Source organism: Mirounga angustirostris, unplaced genomic scaffold (assembly GCF_029215605.1).
Source record: "Mirounga angustirostris isolate CCGP_5_RB_7025 unplaced genomic scaffold, mMirAng1.0.hap1 SCAF_17, whole genome shotgun sequence".
Lineage (NCBI taxonomy): Eukaryota > Metazoa > Chordata > Mammalia > Carnivora > Phocidae > Mirounga > Mirounga angustirostris.
This window is the reverse complement of record NW_026991725.1, coordinates 43276288-43290481: the sequence shown is the minus strand read 5'-3', so window position 1 is coordinate 43290481 and position 14194 is coordinate 43276288. Positions and strand designations below refer to the sequence as shown.

Below are 14194 nucleotides of genomic sequence, written 5' to 3'. Positions count from 1 at the left end.
CCCGCACAGCACTCTGGAGGAGCAGGGCAGGACCAGAGGCCTCTGCACCGGATGGGGGGGCAGCCCTGGACGCCCTAGCGGGAGGATTTGCCCTGGACGCTCGGGTTTGTTGCTAGCTGCTGGGGATGCCCTACAGCCTCAGGCCTGAGCAGCTCCTTACCCTACAGCTGCCCCTCCACCCTGACCCTGCTAACGGGCTGCTTGGCTTCTGAGGCCAGGGGACCTGCTCTTGGCTGGGGGGCCTTGCATGCCCTGCCCACCAGTTCGTGTGGGGAGTTACAGGACACTGTGTCCTCACCCCAGGTGAGAGAATGGGCACAGGCCTGCTGGGACAGCCCCTCTCTGCCCCCTTCGCCCCTTCTGCCTGGTTCTGGGTTTGCTCAATGCAAGAAGAGGACCCTGGGCTTATGTGTCCCCCCCCGCCACCACCCTTACCTCAAAGTCTGTGGCTGTGTTTCCCTTCACTGACTCGGCTAGACCCATACACTCTCCCTCCCCCGCGTGGTCTGGGCCAGCTCCCCCCTGAATCCGCTGCTGGACCCCGGGCGGGTGGGTCAGGGTGGGCAGCCTGAAAGGTGGGGGGCTTCCCAGCCACACCTGTTCTAGAGGTGCCTGTGGCTGGCTGGCATGTCCAGCTCCCCCTCCAGGGCACTGCCCAGACCGGCCCAGCCGCGAAAGGACAGTGGGGGGGCTGCACCCCCACAGTGCGAGGGGCTTCTGCCCGCAGGAGTGCGGGCACGGGAAGGAGTGGAGCTGGGGGGAAGCGGGGGGCAGGGCAGCACAGGGAATATTTTTGTAACTGCTGTTGTCTGAGCGAATGGAAATGGGATGATTTTAAGTTATTGTTGCCAAAGAGACGTAAAGTTTATTGTTGCTTTGGGGGTGTGGGTGGGGGACTTGTTTTGGGTTTGTGTTTTTTGTTTTTGATTAGTTTGAGGCTTAGGATGCTGGTGCAATGATTTTCTTGTTCCTCTTTTGTTTGTTTTTTAAAAGAAATCAAGCTTAAGAAAAAAAAAGCCTTCGTGCTAAGTGTGTGTTTTCTTTTGTGGTTTGCACATAAAGCGCTGGGCAGGAGGGGGCCTGGGTGGTGCTGAGGTGGGGACTCAGCTGCCAGGTCTGCCCAGGGCACGGTAGTCCCTCCTGACCACGGGAGGGGAGGATGCGAGAGGGCGGCCACCCTTTCCCCCCAGCTGCCCTGGCACACCTCGGTGGAGGGGGGACAGTGACTTGGGGAGGGGAGGGGACCGGCGGCAGCAGCCCTCTCTTCCTGTCCTGTGGGGGGGACCCACACACCTCCCTGGACATTCTTGCCCCTCGCCTTCCCAGGGCACGGGGGTGGGGGCAGGGTGAGCGGCAGGCAAGAGGGTTTTTGAGGAGTCCGGGCTTCTGTGCATCTCTACCCCAAACATCTGCCCTAAGACCCCACCTGGCCCAGCTCTTGCGAGGCCAGAGGCCTGTGCCCCCACCTGCCCTACCAGCGACCCCTTTTGCTTCTCTTCCTGGGCTGTGGACAGACTTCGGTCAGATCAGGGCTGCTGAACCCCTCCTTCAGGAGCCTGGCGGGAGGGGTGACTGCTGCCTGGAACGGCTCCTCAGATGGGGACTGCTGGTCACTGTGCTGGTCACCAGGGGTGTATTTCATCCACAAATACTGTGGAAGCAGCTGGTGGGGGACCCCCCACCCCGCCAACGGCACCCACTGTTCACTCCAGGGACGCGGAGGAGAGCTGGGGGCCCCGCAGCCAGTTCTGGAGGGAGGCTGGGGTTTGGGTGGGGAGGGGCAGAGAGGCCCCCCAGAACTGCCAGCAGGAGTGGGGAGGCTCAGCAGAGTCCCAGTCGAGGGCTCCTAATAAATTCATCTTCCAGAGAAAGGTGTTGGTCTCCCCCGCTCCTCTGCCCCAGGCCTCCCGCCCCCCTCAGGCCGACAGATCACAGGCAGGCACAGGTGGGTCAGCCTGTTTATTGACCAGACACTTGGGAGCTCTGAGCGGTGTGGGAGCCGGGCTCCCCTTCCGGCTACAGGCTGACCGAACACCCTTCCCTGCACCTGGGGGCCACGGCCCACACAGCCAGGCGGGCCTGCCTGAGAGGCTGGCCGCACCGCCCCGGGGGCAGCTCCCAGCTCCGGGGCCGGCCCCACTCACTCTCCTCGGCCACGGCCCAGGGGCCACCTCCGAAGAAACGGCCGGGATCCAGCCCAGGCCAGACTGAAGTGGGGGCAGAGCCAGGCAGGCGAAGGGCGTGGGAGGAGGAGAACATTCTCTAGACAGGGACCACACAGACCGTTACAAAAGAGGTGTGTGTGTGGGTGGGGGAGGAGAAGAGGGGCCCGGCGGGCAGCGGCGGGGACTTGGCCATCAGCCGAGGAGGGGAGCAGACCTGTCATTGGTCACTGTTGGCTTCAGCTGGACGTTGGCGAAGGGATTCCTGAGGAGAGAAGAGAAGAGTGGCTTTAGCGTGGGAGGGGCGCTGTGCCTCCCGGGCTGCCCTGCGTGCGCCCCAGGGTCCCGCAGCCCCGCGGAGGGCCCAGCCTCTGAGCCCGGAGCAGGGCCGCGATGGAGCCTGCTGGGGACAGCCGGGGCAGGGCTGTCCGCGGGGCCGGCTGCCTGCCGATGCGCCCACCTGCTGCCGTCAGCCCTCCTGGGGCAGGGCGGGTGGGGGTGTGGGGAGCGGCCCGGTGGGCCAGGAGCCAGTTCTTCCTCCGAAACCTGAGGTGGTCCTGAATGGGCCTGCACCCAGGCTTGGTGAGCCGCCCCATAAGGCCCCGGAGGCACCCGACACCTGCCCAAGAGCAGGAGCGGGCCCGTTTTTAAAGACACGCCGACACACACACACAGCTCAGCAGCTCTCACGACCCCGGCCCATGCATCCCGGGGTCCCGGAACGCGGCTGGCTGCAGACAGGGGGCCTCGGCCCGCCCCACGCCAACACGACACACAGGGGGTGCACGCACACTGGCAGCGATCCCCGCAGGTCTGAGGCCACAGCTGACGGACAGACGGACTGGCCAGACAAGAGGTTGAGATGGGACGAGATGAGCGCAGTAGAGACCAGCACCCAGTCTGGTCCTCACAGAAGCCCCTCCTCGGAGTCCCCACTGGGCTTGGGAGGGACAGCCGAGGACAGCGGGCTGGGGGTCATCAGGCAGCCCCAGGGGTGACAGCACAGATGGAACGTGGGACACGGGGGGCTCGGCACGGACAGGACGCACTCCTGGCGAAGCACTCGGCTCTCGAGCCGTTACCTGGGGCGCAGTCGCCTCTGGTGCAGCTGGGCTGGTGTCCGCAGGAGCTGGGTGGGCGGGCGCTCCGTGCAGCGCCCAGCGAGAGCACGTGGGGGTGGGGGCACCACCCTGTTTTCTAAAACGCGGAGACACTTCGGACTGAACTTTTGAAAGGATAAACTAGGGAGAGGAGCCGACCTACTGGCGCATGGCTTCTACATCTGCAAGCTGACGACCGAGAATCCCGCGAGGGTGCGCTGCTTGTGAACGTCCTCCGATCCGGAGTGCTGTGACCCCCGGGGTTCCAGGCCGCTTCCAGCCCCAGGCCCCTCCACGCGCTCCAGTCCTCTCTCCAGCCGATGTGTGCAGAGCTTCAGTTTTGATGGTCAGGGGCAGCGGCTGCCTCAGGGCTCCCCAGGCCAAGACTGCTGTGACCGGGGACATCTGCCCCCAGGACAGAGGGTGGAGGGTGGCCCATGCCCTGCCTGCCACCTTGACTAGACTCTGGTTCTAGTGGAAGGCTTCAGGCCCGTGGCTGTCCCCAGCCAGGGTCAAGGCAGGATGTTTCGGGGGGCTGGAACGGGGCAGGTCTGTTCGTCTGGGCTTGGGGACCGAGCAGAGGAAAGGGCACAGGCCCCGTGGCCGAGAAGGAAGGGCAGGTCCCGTGCTGAGCGGAGCCAGAGCAGAATGGCCAAGCGGGTTTGGGCAGCACACACCTTGATCCTGCCCTGGGCACACCTGAACCCTCATCAGAAAGGATTGGTGGCAAAGCAGCGTCGTCAGCTGGGGCTGGAGGGGGAGCAGCAGGGCCGGAGAGGCCCCCACACCCTGAGAGGGTGTCTGGCCTCTGACCCCCACCTTCCTAATCTCCTTCCCCAAAACCGCGTGACCGTGGAGTGCGGTACCATCAACACTGCGGGTCCTGAGGAAAGGGGCAGGGGCTGAACTCTGCCCGGGCCTCCCCTTCACGGCCCCTGCCCGGGCCCGGCCAGAGACCTCTGGCTGGGGCGTGCCCACCCCGCAGCACCACGGGGAGGTGCGGCCCAGGCGGGGGCCGACCACCTCCTGGGGAAGCGCGGGCTCCAGGGCTACCCGAGGGCAGGCGTCCGTGTGACCCTGGGCGGGTCAACGCCGACCTGACGCAACAGGACACAATGCGGACCCGAGGCCCAGCGCACAGTCTCTGGTCCTGCGGACATGGGTCACTGCTTGGGGGAGAGCGCCAGGGACAGAGGCTTCCTCCCAAGAGCACCGTCGCGGACGCTGACCACAAACCCCCAAGACACAAGGAAGCTCGAGTCCTGCCAGCAAAGCGCAGTCGACGGGAACCACCCGAGCACAGCAGGCCCGGGATGGCGGGTCTGCTCCAAGTCAGGAGCCGCCCAGGCGTCTCCCACGGGCGCGGCTGCGACTCCCCCCGCCCCGCCCCCCGAGCACACCCCGGCAAGGACTCCGGAGCAGGACCTCGGACAGGGAATGGATCTACCTCAGCGGAGCAGGCCCGCAGCGAGCTCCCGAGCTGCGACCCCACCGTGGGGGGCAGATCCAGTACTGGGTTCCAGGGGCCACCCTTCGGGGCGCCACGGAGCCCCTGCCTGCAAACCCTACGGCCCGAGGGGGGCCAAGCGCCGAGGCCCAGCACCTTCCCATTCAAATCCTGCGCAGGTTTAGGGAGTGGCCTTAACTGTCCTGAGTCCACTACGTGAGTGTGAAAAAGTCGTTTCGGATGCGGTTTCTGTCCTCCTGTGACTCTGGAGCAGAGGGAGCGGAGAGCAGCTGGGGCAGATGTCCACTTTCTCCGGAATGTCCTCTGAGGCACAGCGGTTCTCATGCCTCCAGGACTCTGGCCCTCCTGGCGTTGAGTCCACCTTGCTCTGCGCCAGGACCGCACCTTGGGGGGCGCAGCTCGGCAGAGCGGGCCAGGGCGCCTCAACCAACCCAGGGGCTTCTGACTCTCCACCCCCCGCTGAATCTCCAGTCTCGGGGCTGGGCCGGTTCTTTGGGGGGGAAGCCAGCTGGTGGCGTGGTGTGGATGCCCACGGCACCCCCGGGGGCCAGGGGACTGCCCTGCACTGGGGACCAGGGCTCAGGCAGAGGCCAGGCTGGGCTCCAGAGCAACGGGGGCTGCAGGAGCAGTGGGGGTGGGAGGTGCAGGCCTCTTAGGGCCTCTTGGAAGAGGAGGAACCTAGAGGCAGGGAAGGCCTTTCCACCCTGTCCCCAAATGTCAGGAGCATTTGTCTCCAGAACTTTCCAGAAGTTCCTCACGCTGCAGCTCAGACACATTGAAAGGCGAGTGAGTCCAGCACCTGTTGGGGCAGTCACTGCCCTTGGGGAGGACCACACTGCTGGGGTGCTCTGTGGGGTATGGAGGATGCAGGTGCTAGCTTCATGGGGCAAACTTCTTGGTGACTGGGTGGGTGGGGACAGGCAGCAGCAGTGCGCCCTGTCCCAGGCACAGGGGCCCAGAGTGCTGGGCTCCCCGCCCACCCGCTCGCTGTTGGCGCTTGCCTTCCCAGGGCTGAGTGCAAGGGACCATCACAGGACGGGCTGCAGAAGGCCAGCCAGGGCACCCACACGTGGTGGCCGAAGGCCTGGTCTGGAAAGCCTGCTGCAGCCTCGTGGAGTCACGTCAGGGCAGGTGTGAGGTGAGTCCAGCCAGAACAGGCGGCAAAGCCCGGGTCCACCTGCTCCGGTGTGCCCGAGACACCCACGTGGGCATGAGCCACGGAGCTGTCCCCAAGACCGACCCTGGTCTCCCTGGCCCCCCGAGGGGCTGCAGCGCTCGCCAACCAGAGAGCCGGCCAGGCCGGGCTCAGACCCACACCCACAGGGGCCAGTCCGGGGGACACTCAGCCAGAGGAGCCCAAAGCTGGCCTCCCCCGATTGTGGCCGAAGGGCCCCACGGAGGCAGGAGACCCAGGCAGAGGGCCAGGGCCGGACCACGCCCAGCAGAGCAGGGGTGCAGCCAGTCAGGCCCACAAGCTTCCAGACAGAGAGAGGAAATCCCAGAGCCCGAGGAGCAATCCAAGAGGAAGCGAAAGCCCAGAACCCAGAGCAGAGGCAGGCTCGGCAGACCCTCGTGCCCGTCCCCACCTGCCAGGGCCAAGGCCAGAGGGTCTGCAGAACCACTGGGAAGGCAGACTGACCAGCATGAGAAAACCAGGGCAACTTACTAACTCTAGTCAGGGTCAGCTCAAAATCTGGCCACTTCCACATCAGCGCTGCAAGGAAACACAAGGACTCTGTTGGTGCGGGTGGGTGGGTGGGGGGGTGGGGGGACCCCGCCAGGGGCACGCGGCCCTGCCACCGGGTAGCCGCAGGGAGGAACAGGAAAGGGCTGCCCGCGGCAGGCGTCCCCAGTCAGCCCACGTGGCCCAGGCCCCCGAGAGGACAGTGACCACGTTGTCCGTCTGCGCAGCTCAGTCCCTGGACGGAGGCCGGCTCACTGAGGCCGCCCAGATCTACACGGCGAGCCTGGAAGGAGGCACCACACCCAGCTCAGTGCAATAAATAAAACTTTTATTCAAACGACTGCAGTACAGAGCACAATTCAGATTTAAAAAAAAAAAAGGAAAGGAAACAGGAAAATATTTTGAGCACTTTACATCCTCATACGAGTGTCGCAGTTTTGTGTCTACATTCATCCATTGAGCATGGAATCCCCTGGATTTGAGATCTTTTAGCAAAATTAGAACACCAACACGGAAGGCTCTTTGTACATGGATCCACGTTCTGGCTTTGTATTCTCCTTAAATATAAAATGCGTCTATGTCTTGAGCTGCTTCTCTCACAAACACTCCCAGCCACATCCTAGTCCACAGGAGAGCGGGTGGAGGGTTTTGTTAGATCACGTTAGAAAAAGGAGCGTCCACAGCTTGGCAGGGGCTCCCGTGGCGGGAGGGGCCGGGCGGGACTGCACCCCGGCTCCTGCCCCAGATTCAGGGTGTGAAGAGGCCAAACCAGTAGCTGCAGAGTCCAGCATGTCCGCTTCGGAAGTCACCAAGACACACAAAAAGACGAGAGCGTTTAGGGAGGACGGGGGCAGGGACTGCCTCCTACCCCCCCACCCCCGGGGTGGCAGGCGCAAAGCCGCCCTCCCCAGGGCCAGCCCCTGGCGGCCTGGGGGCCACGGTTCCCTCACAAGGCTGTCCGGTGGTTTCCAGAACGCGTTGGGGGGGGTGGTCTCTGGAGCTCTTTGGAAAGTCCGCGAGGGGCCGCACCTGCCCGCCCCTGCCCCGCCTGGCACCGCGTGAGGTCACACGGCCCTGGGGACGCTGCCCGCCCGCACTCTGGTCTGTACACCGGCCCAAGCATCCGCGGAGAAGGAAGCGCTCAGGGGCCCGGGCTGCTGGGCTGCACGGGGCCGGGGGCCGTGGCCTCCCTCACAGGAGCGGCCGGCTTCCTCAGGAGGCCCCCCGGCTGGCACGAGCCTGTCTGTCGGTGCGGCCCTGGGAGGGGGCGCCTGCGGGGCCGCGAGCCTCCCCTCCCCTGACACAGGGGTCCGTGTCCGCTGGGGGAGTCAGATGCAGGAGTAACAGTACGCACACCAGAGTCCATGCAGATCTGCTTTTGTTTGTCAGGAAAGAAAAGTCCTTTTCCTGTTTTTTCTTTTCTTTTTTTTTTTTTTTTTAAGATTTTTCTTTTTCTTCAAACTTTAGGCCTGGCTCACGGTGAGCCTTCAAAAAGGGACAGTGCGTTGTGAACATGGCAGCCGCGGAGCAGACGTGAGGCTGCCTGGCCCCCGCTGCCTGGCCAGCAGCTCCCGCCTGGCGGACGCACGGGGTTGGGGGTGTGTAAACACGGGGGGCAGAGATGGGGCAGCACCATGGACCCTGGGGGATCTCAGAGTCTGGGGTCACCAACCAGAAGGCGGGACAGGGCAGGCGAGAAAGAAAAAGAACCCGAGAACAAACCAACAAGAGCGGAGGAGGGAACCGATGGAGGCCAGACAGGTGGGGGGGCTCTCCCGAGCAGCGGCTGCCCGTGGTCAGCGTCCTCACACCGTGGACACCAGGGTGCCACTGCCGCTGCGGAACAAAGCACAGGACGCTGCGGGGCCGCACACCGCTCCTGCAGCCACTCCGGTCAGCCGGCTGCCTGGCCCCGGAGCAGGGGCGGAAGCAGCCCCCACCCCACCCTGAGCCGGGACGAGGGCCACCAGGACGGAAGAGCGGGGACGACCGGGAGCCCCGGCGGCTGCGGTGGGCACCGGAGCAGGCTGCGCTCCCGCGGTCCAGGGCCCCCTGCCACCCACCCAGGGTCAGAGCACGAAGGTGGCTCTCCGGACCCACTCGGCAGGACCCTGGGATCGTGGGCTCCTGCCCTAGGACCCCCAGCACTCAGACAAGTAAGGGGTAGGGAGAACAGGCACCCTGGGCCCCGCCTGCCCAGACCCAGAGTGGGGCCTCCACAGTCTCCAGCCAGGCCCCCACAGAGCAGGCCTTGGAGGGTCTGTGAGGGGGCCGGCCCTACCCACCCACAGCTCCCAAGGACAAGTGTGAAAGCCCCTTACCTGCTCACAGCCCGCGCTCCGTAGTCCTCTAGACCCTGGGGAGGGAAGGCAACCCAGGTTAGGCCGGGGGTCCTGGGGGCGAGGTGGGGTCTGCAGGACAAGAGGAGGCTGGGCGCACCGCCCTTGACCCGAGTGGGCACGCGGTACTGCCTGCAGCCGAGAGCGTGGAGGGCCCCTCCCACGTGCACAGCAGTGACATCCCAAACTCACGGGGACATCTCCTCATCTGGCCAGCGGCAGACCATGCATGGTATGAGCTCAGACTCAGGGGCACAAGCAAGACACATCCCCCGATGACCCCCTCCACGCACACGTCCCGTGGTGAGCGGTCAGGGGCTGTGGTCACCTGATGAGAGCACCAAGGCAGGCGAGCGTGGGATTACCTACGTCTTGGAGCAGGCAGGGGGGCCTCCCTGGGAACCAGTGACACTTGCAGGGAGGGGGTGAGGGCCAGGCGGAGAAGCCAGCCTGGGCCAGTCCCTGGGCAGAGCATGCCCCTGCGCCCCGAGACACCAGCGGCAGCGCCCCGGCTATGGGGCCGAGGGAGGGGCTGTGGACACCACCACAGCTCTGCCGGCCTGGCCTAGGGCCATCAAGGGCCGTTGGGGACACCCTCCTCGGCTGTCTCCGCGCCAAAACCAAACCTGGACGCCGGGAAGTGGGAGCAGCGTGCAGTGCCCAGGCCGGCCTAGGCTCAGCCAGCTGTGTCCTGGGCCCAGGCGGGGCTGGACGCGGCTGGAGCGTCTCCCACCCAGCAGGCTGGACCCATGACCCCGAGGTGCCACGCCTCTCCCAAGCTGGATCGGCCTCCCTGCTGCTGTTGCCCTGAGCACCAGCACCAGCCTCACCTTCCCCGCCAGGCTCCGTCCCGGGCCTTAGCTACACCTCCCCGGTCTGGTCCTTCCCACCACGTAACTGTCTCTGCCCGACCGTAAGCTCCTCCAAGACCGCTCCCTCACACACAGCACCTCACTCGCGATGGTCACGCCCACCTCACAGGAAGGGTGGGGGCGAGGCTGCTCAGGACGGTGCTGAGTGGGGCCTCTCCTGGACCTCACCCACCTACACCACCACTCACCCCAGCCGGGCAGGCGGAGACCCAGGTGAGCACCTGCTGCCCACATCTTAGAGAAACTCCCCTTCTCCCCGCTCCCGGGGGCTGGGGCGCTGACCCCCATGTTGGGGCCCAGTCCCGAAGACTGCAACCGAGAGCAAAGCTGTTGGCCCCTACTCCCCACGTGGCCACAGCAGACAAGTGTTCCAGAAGCCTCGGGCTCCTACGACTACGAACCTTCCCCCGCAGAGCCATGCCGTCCACGCTCACACCCAGACCCCACCTGGGCTTCAAAACCACCATCGTACACTCCAGGGGCTCTACTGGGGACCCGCACCTGGGACCCAGGCCTTGACCTCCTGCCTCTGGCCACTTGGTACCGGGTGACCTGGGCATGCGTGCCTGGCCCTGCCTCCCGAGGCCCAGAGACACACCACCAAGAAGCCTCTGGCCACATCCCAGGACTCGAACGCGAGTGCTCATGTCCACACTCGGGCCGTGACTGCCGGAGCCCAAGAGCCTCAGGGAGGGGGCTCCTGGACACGAAGTCCTCCCTGATGCCCAGGCCCCCTGCGAGGCGGGAGGCCTGAAGGCCACCGATGCCCCACCCGGAGGGAAGGCCAGGCAGCGGGACCACCTCGGCCTTCAGTAGAGCCGCTTCTGGGGCCCCTCCCGCGGCGCTCACCTGGGAGAAGGCAGGTACAGCCACACTGTAGGGCCTCTGCTTGAAGGTGCCGGCTGCCTGGGCAGGGAACGCACGGGAGGCTGCGCCGTAGTCGGGGGGCGGGAGGGCTAGCTCCTCCTTGTCCAGGAGGTTCCCCGTGCTGCTGCTTTTCCCCTGCTGCAGGCTGTGGGGCAGAGGCTTAGGGGCTGGCTCCACCCCGGCCCCCAGGACCCCATCCAACCCTCCACCTTCCCCACGCCTCCCTCAGGCCCTTCAAGAAGGCCTAACGGGGGGCTGCAGCCTCACCGAGCCAGCGGAACCGGGCCTGAAGGTGCGGCGGCAGGAAATTCCTAAAGCCCGTGCACCCCACCCCGACCCAGTCCTCTCGGCGCCGCTCGGCCCCTTCTGGGGCCCCGCACACCCTGCCCAAGGGAGGCGACAGCAGGGTGTGCTCCCGGGCCCAGTGAGGGGGCAAGGGAAGCCCCACCCACAGAGCACCCGGTGACCTTCCTCACAAAGCGGCCCGCACCCACAGCCCCCAGGAACCTCAACACGCAGCATGCCGGGCGTGGGGGCAGCACTGTGGGCGGGAGGGGACCAGAGCCCGGCCGAGCCCTTTGAGCAGAGAGCGGGCGCGGCTCACAGACCCACCGCGCCCTGTTCTCGCGGCAACCTTTCCAGAGCGAAGGGCCAGCAGCCTGGGTCAGCATGCTCACCTCATGTGCAACCTGTCGCTGCCATCGCCGTCCAGAACCCGGGTGTAGGAGAAGGGAAACCAGCCCCGCCTGGAGGAGAGAGCACAGGTGAGAGGGCCCCAGGGCCCGGGTGCCCCCGGCTCCCCGGCCTGGCTGCAGCCGTCTCTCTAGCGAACACAAGCAGGCGCTCGGAGCAACAGCAGACCCCGCCGGCACCCTGGGCACACACGGGCCCTGGACGGGAGGCTGGGCACCGCCGGCAGAGCGCCCGCGCCCGCGGCGGCCAGGGCCGGTTTCCGGCCGCACCGACAAAGCAGAGCAGCCGTCTGGAGAGCAGGCAGGGGTGCCGTTTGGGAAGGATGTGTCCTAGCCTCTCCCCGCTCATCACCCCCTCCCCAGATGGCGGCCGCCCGGAGGCGGGAGCCAAGCTGCGTCCAGCCCCTCCGTCCCTGGCTACGGCAGGCAGGGGCTGCGAGTCTCCATCTCGCCACCAGCCACCTCCAGACGACAGTGGTGCTCGGGGGAAGGGGCGGCTCCTGACCAGGGCAGCCCCACGGTGGCTCGAGAACGAGAGGCTGGCAGAACCTCGGGGCCACGGGGGTTAAATTAAGCCGTGAAGACACAGGTCCTGTGACCCGATGGCCCAGCACACAGGCTGAACAGAGGAGACTGGGCAGCAGAAGGCCTGGGGTGGACGGCTGGCCTCTGCCAACTGGGAAGCCACACACCCGACAGCAGGGAAGGTAGGTGCCAGACGGGCCGCGGCGTGTGCGTGCGGGGCTCTGGGCCAAGTGGGTGACGCGGGCGGTGAGGGTGATGGGCTGGTGAGAGACGGTCTGTGCCGCCGAGATTGGACGACTGAAAACCCACGGCGGGATAGTCAGTCTGGAAAGGACGCGAGCCGCCAGGTCGTCTGAGGGCCGCAGGGTCAGGAGGCCTGCTATCCGGGCCCGGGCCGACAGCTGGCTGGGAGGGGGGCGGCCTGCGGATGCTCACATTTTGGTCTTCTCGCTCTCCCCGTAGTGCCAGCCGTCGCGGGCCTCAGGCACCAGCAGGGTGATGAGGTCTCCCTCCTTGAAGCTCAGCAGGGTGCTGTTGTCCCCGGCCGCGTGAGAGAAGATAGCTTTCACCCGCATGCGGCCGTTGCGTTCCAGGCCAGCCGCCATGGAGCTGGAGCGCGGCAGGGTCTTGTTCTCAGCTGTCGGGACGACAGGGTAGGAATGAGGGGACGACGTGCTTGTCCTCCTGTCGGCTCAGCCTGACGGGAAGGTGCTAGAAGGCCCCGGGCGGGCCTGGAGGGGGACGCTCGTTTGGGCAGGACCCAGATGCTGCAGAGGCGGATCCAGCTGCAGACCTACCGCTCACCAGCTGTGGGGCATTCTGGGCCTGGACCTCAGCTTTCCCACGTGCTCATCGGCAGACCCTCACCGGCTGGGAGGGGGGGCTGTCCCACTGTCCCTTACAGCCCTGCCAAGCACCGCCCGCGTGCTCCCATCACAGGCTGAGCCCAGATGTCCTGGCACAGCCCCGCCCTATCGTGTCGACTTGAGGGGAGCCAGGCAAAGCCTGAGGCTCCAGGACAGAGATTTCACCGGGGGCCCAAGGGGGCCGCACCAGGGCACGCACACGCTCGGGGCTCTGAGGGAGGCCTCCCCCACCTCCCCTCGGGTATGGTGTGACAGCTGGGGGCTGGGGGCACGTCCGAGCCCTTACTGGCCGCATAGCTGTTCTTCGGGGCCACGCTCTTGCGCACGGGGAGCGTGTTGGAGTAGGAGTCGCTCAGCTTGCTCTGGGACTGTGGAGGAGACGAGGTCTTGGGCTGGGCGGCCTTGCGGTCGGCCCAGGGGCTGTAGTCCTCACCATCTGGGCCCGAGACGCCGTTCATGACGGGCGTGCTCTCCTGGGCAGACAGCCGCTGTGGAGAAGAGGCGAGGGATGGGGGGGGTGGCGTCGCGGGAGAGCCTGGTCAGGTGAGGCCGGCATGGGAACCCCTCACCCCGGCCACCCCGGTGCAAGCGTGGGGGCCATCCTTCCACACCCATAAAGCTTGCTGGAGGCCGCAGACTCACCCCCACAAACGGGGCCAGCTCGGGGGGCACCGGCAGGGGCTTGGCCCCCGGGATAGGGTCTGAGATGACCAGGCTGGACTTGGAGGCCGACAGGGTGCTGGGGAGGATGGAGCCGTTGCTCCCGGCCATCTGCTGCATCAGCTGCACCGCACGGTCCGGGATCTTGTTGGGGTCGGCGCAGGCCTGTTGCCACAGTGGCAACTTCTGTGCCAGCAGCTCCTTGCCCTGAAGCAGAGGAAGCAGGACGGGGCAGGGTCAGGGCCGGGCACGCAGCGGGGGGCCGTCCCCGCAGGGCCACAAGGGCCCGGCCCCAGACACACTCCCCCACTCAGGAGGGGCACACCTGCCTAAGGCTCTCGGCTGCTCCACACCAGGTGATGACTCAGCCAGATGGGGCCCCGGGGGTCCCTGACCCCCAGCCTGGGAAAGAGGCGGGCTGTTGCCATAAGCCATGCAGTCATGGGGCCAGCCGGGCTGAGACAAAAATGAAGGTCCAACCTGGCCGGGGGCCGCCAAAAAAGGAAAAAGGGACAGACGCTCCATGGGCAACCATGAGGTCCTGGGGAGAGCGTCATCCTGGGGTCCCGAGCCGCGGTCAGGCCCAGCTACGGGTGCAGGAAGGCGAGACCCCATCATGCGGTACCAGATAGATGCAAGGTGACAACTGCCCCTGCCCCCAACCCAGGGGCCCGAGAGCCCAGCTGTCCCTCCAGTGTGCATCGGGGTGTGCCCAGGGCGCAGCTAGCCGGACAAGCACGGGCCTAACAAAACATGACAAAGCCACGGGTCTGGTGAGGAATCCCAAAATGAGGGACAGCCGAGTGGGGCGCCAGCCTGAGGTTCCCTGCAGCCCAGCTGGGGTCTGGCGCCCACCTCATGGGCCTGTCCAGGGCTTGGGGGCAGCTGTGCCCTCCCTCCTGTTTGGCCAAAGTGTCTACCTGGCCTGTAGCAGACGCGGTCACCCGTGTGCCACTGCA

At 66.1% G+C, this 14194-nt stretch overlaps 1 protein-coding gene across 6 annotated transcripts in view; it reads right to left on the bottom strand.

The window, feature by feature from the left end:
* Positions 1–832: 832 nt before the first annotated feature.
* Positions 833–14194, bottom strand: part of BAIAP2 (BAR/IMD domain containing adaptor protein 2) — a 68255-nt gene continuing 54893 nt past the window's right edge. Inside the window, exons 8-15 of one of the 6 annotated variants that reach the window (XM_045888300.3) lie at positions 13218–13442; positions 12862–13063; positions 12145–12346; positions 11170–11238; positions 10475–10637; positions 8736–8770; positions 6397–6444; positions 833–2427 (exon numbers count right to left, since the gene is read on the bottom strand). In XM_045888300.3, the coding sequence (XP_045744256.1) occupies positions 6417–6444; positions 8736–8770; positions 10475–10637; positions 11170–11238; positions 12145–12346; positions 12862–13063; positions 13218–13442 (924 nt within the window). In that variant the 3' untranslated portion in view covers positions 833–2427; positions 6397–6416. Of the gene's footprint in view, positions 2428–6396; positions 6445–6725; positions 8251–8735; positions 8771–10474; positions 10638–11169; positions 11239–12144; positions 12347–12861; positions 13064–13217; positions 13443–14194 lie in introns of those variants that run through there. The other 5 variants (XM_064583241.1, XM_045888297.3, XM_045888298.3 and 2 more) reach the window with 5 other exon arrangements.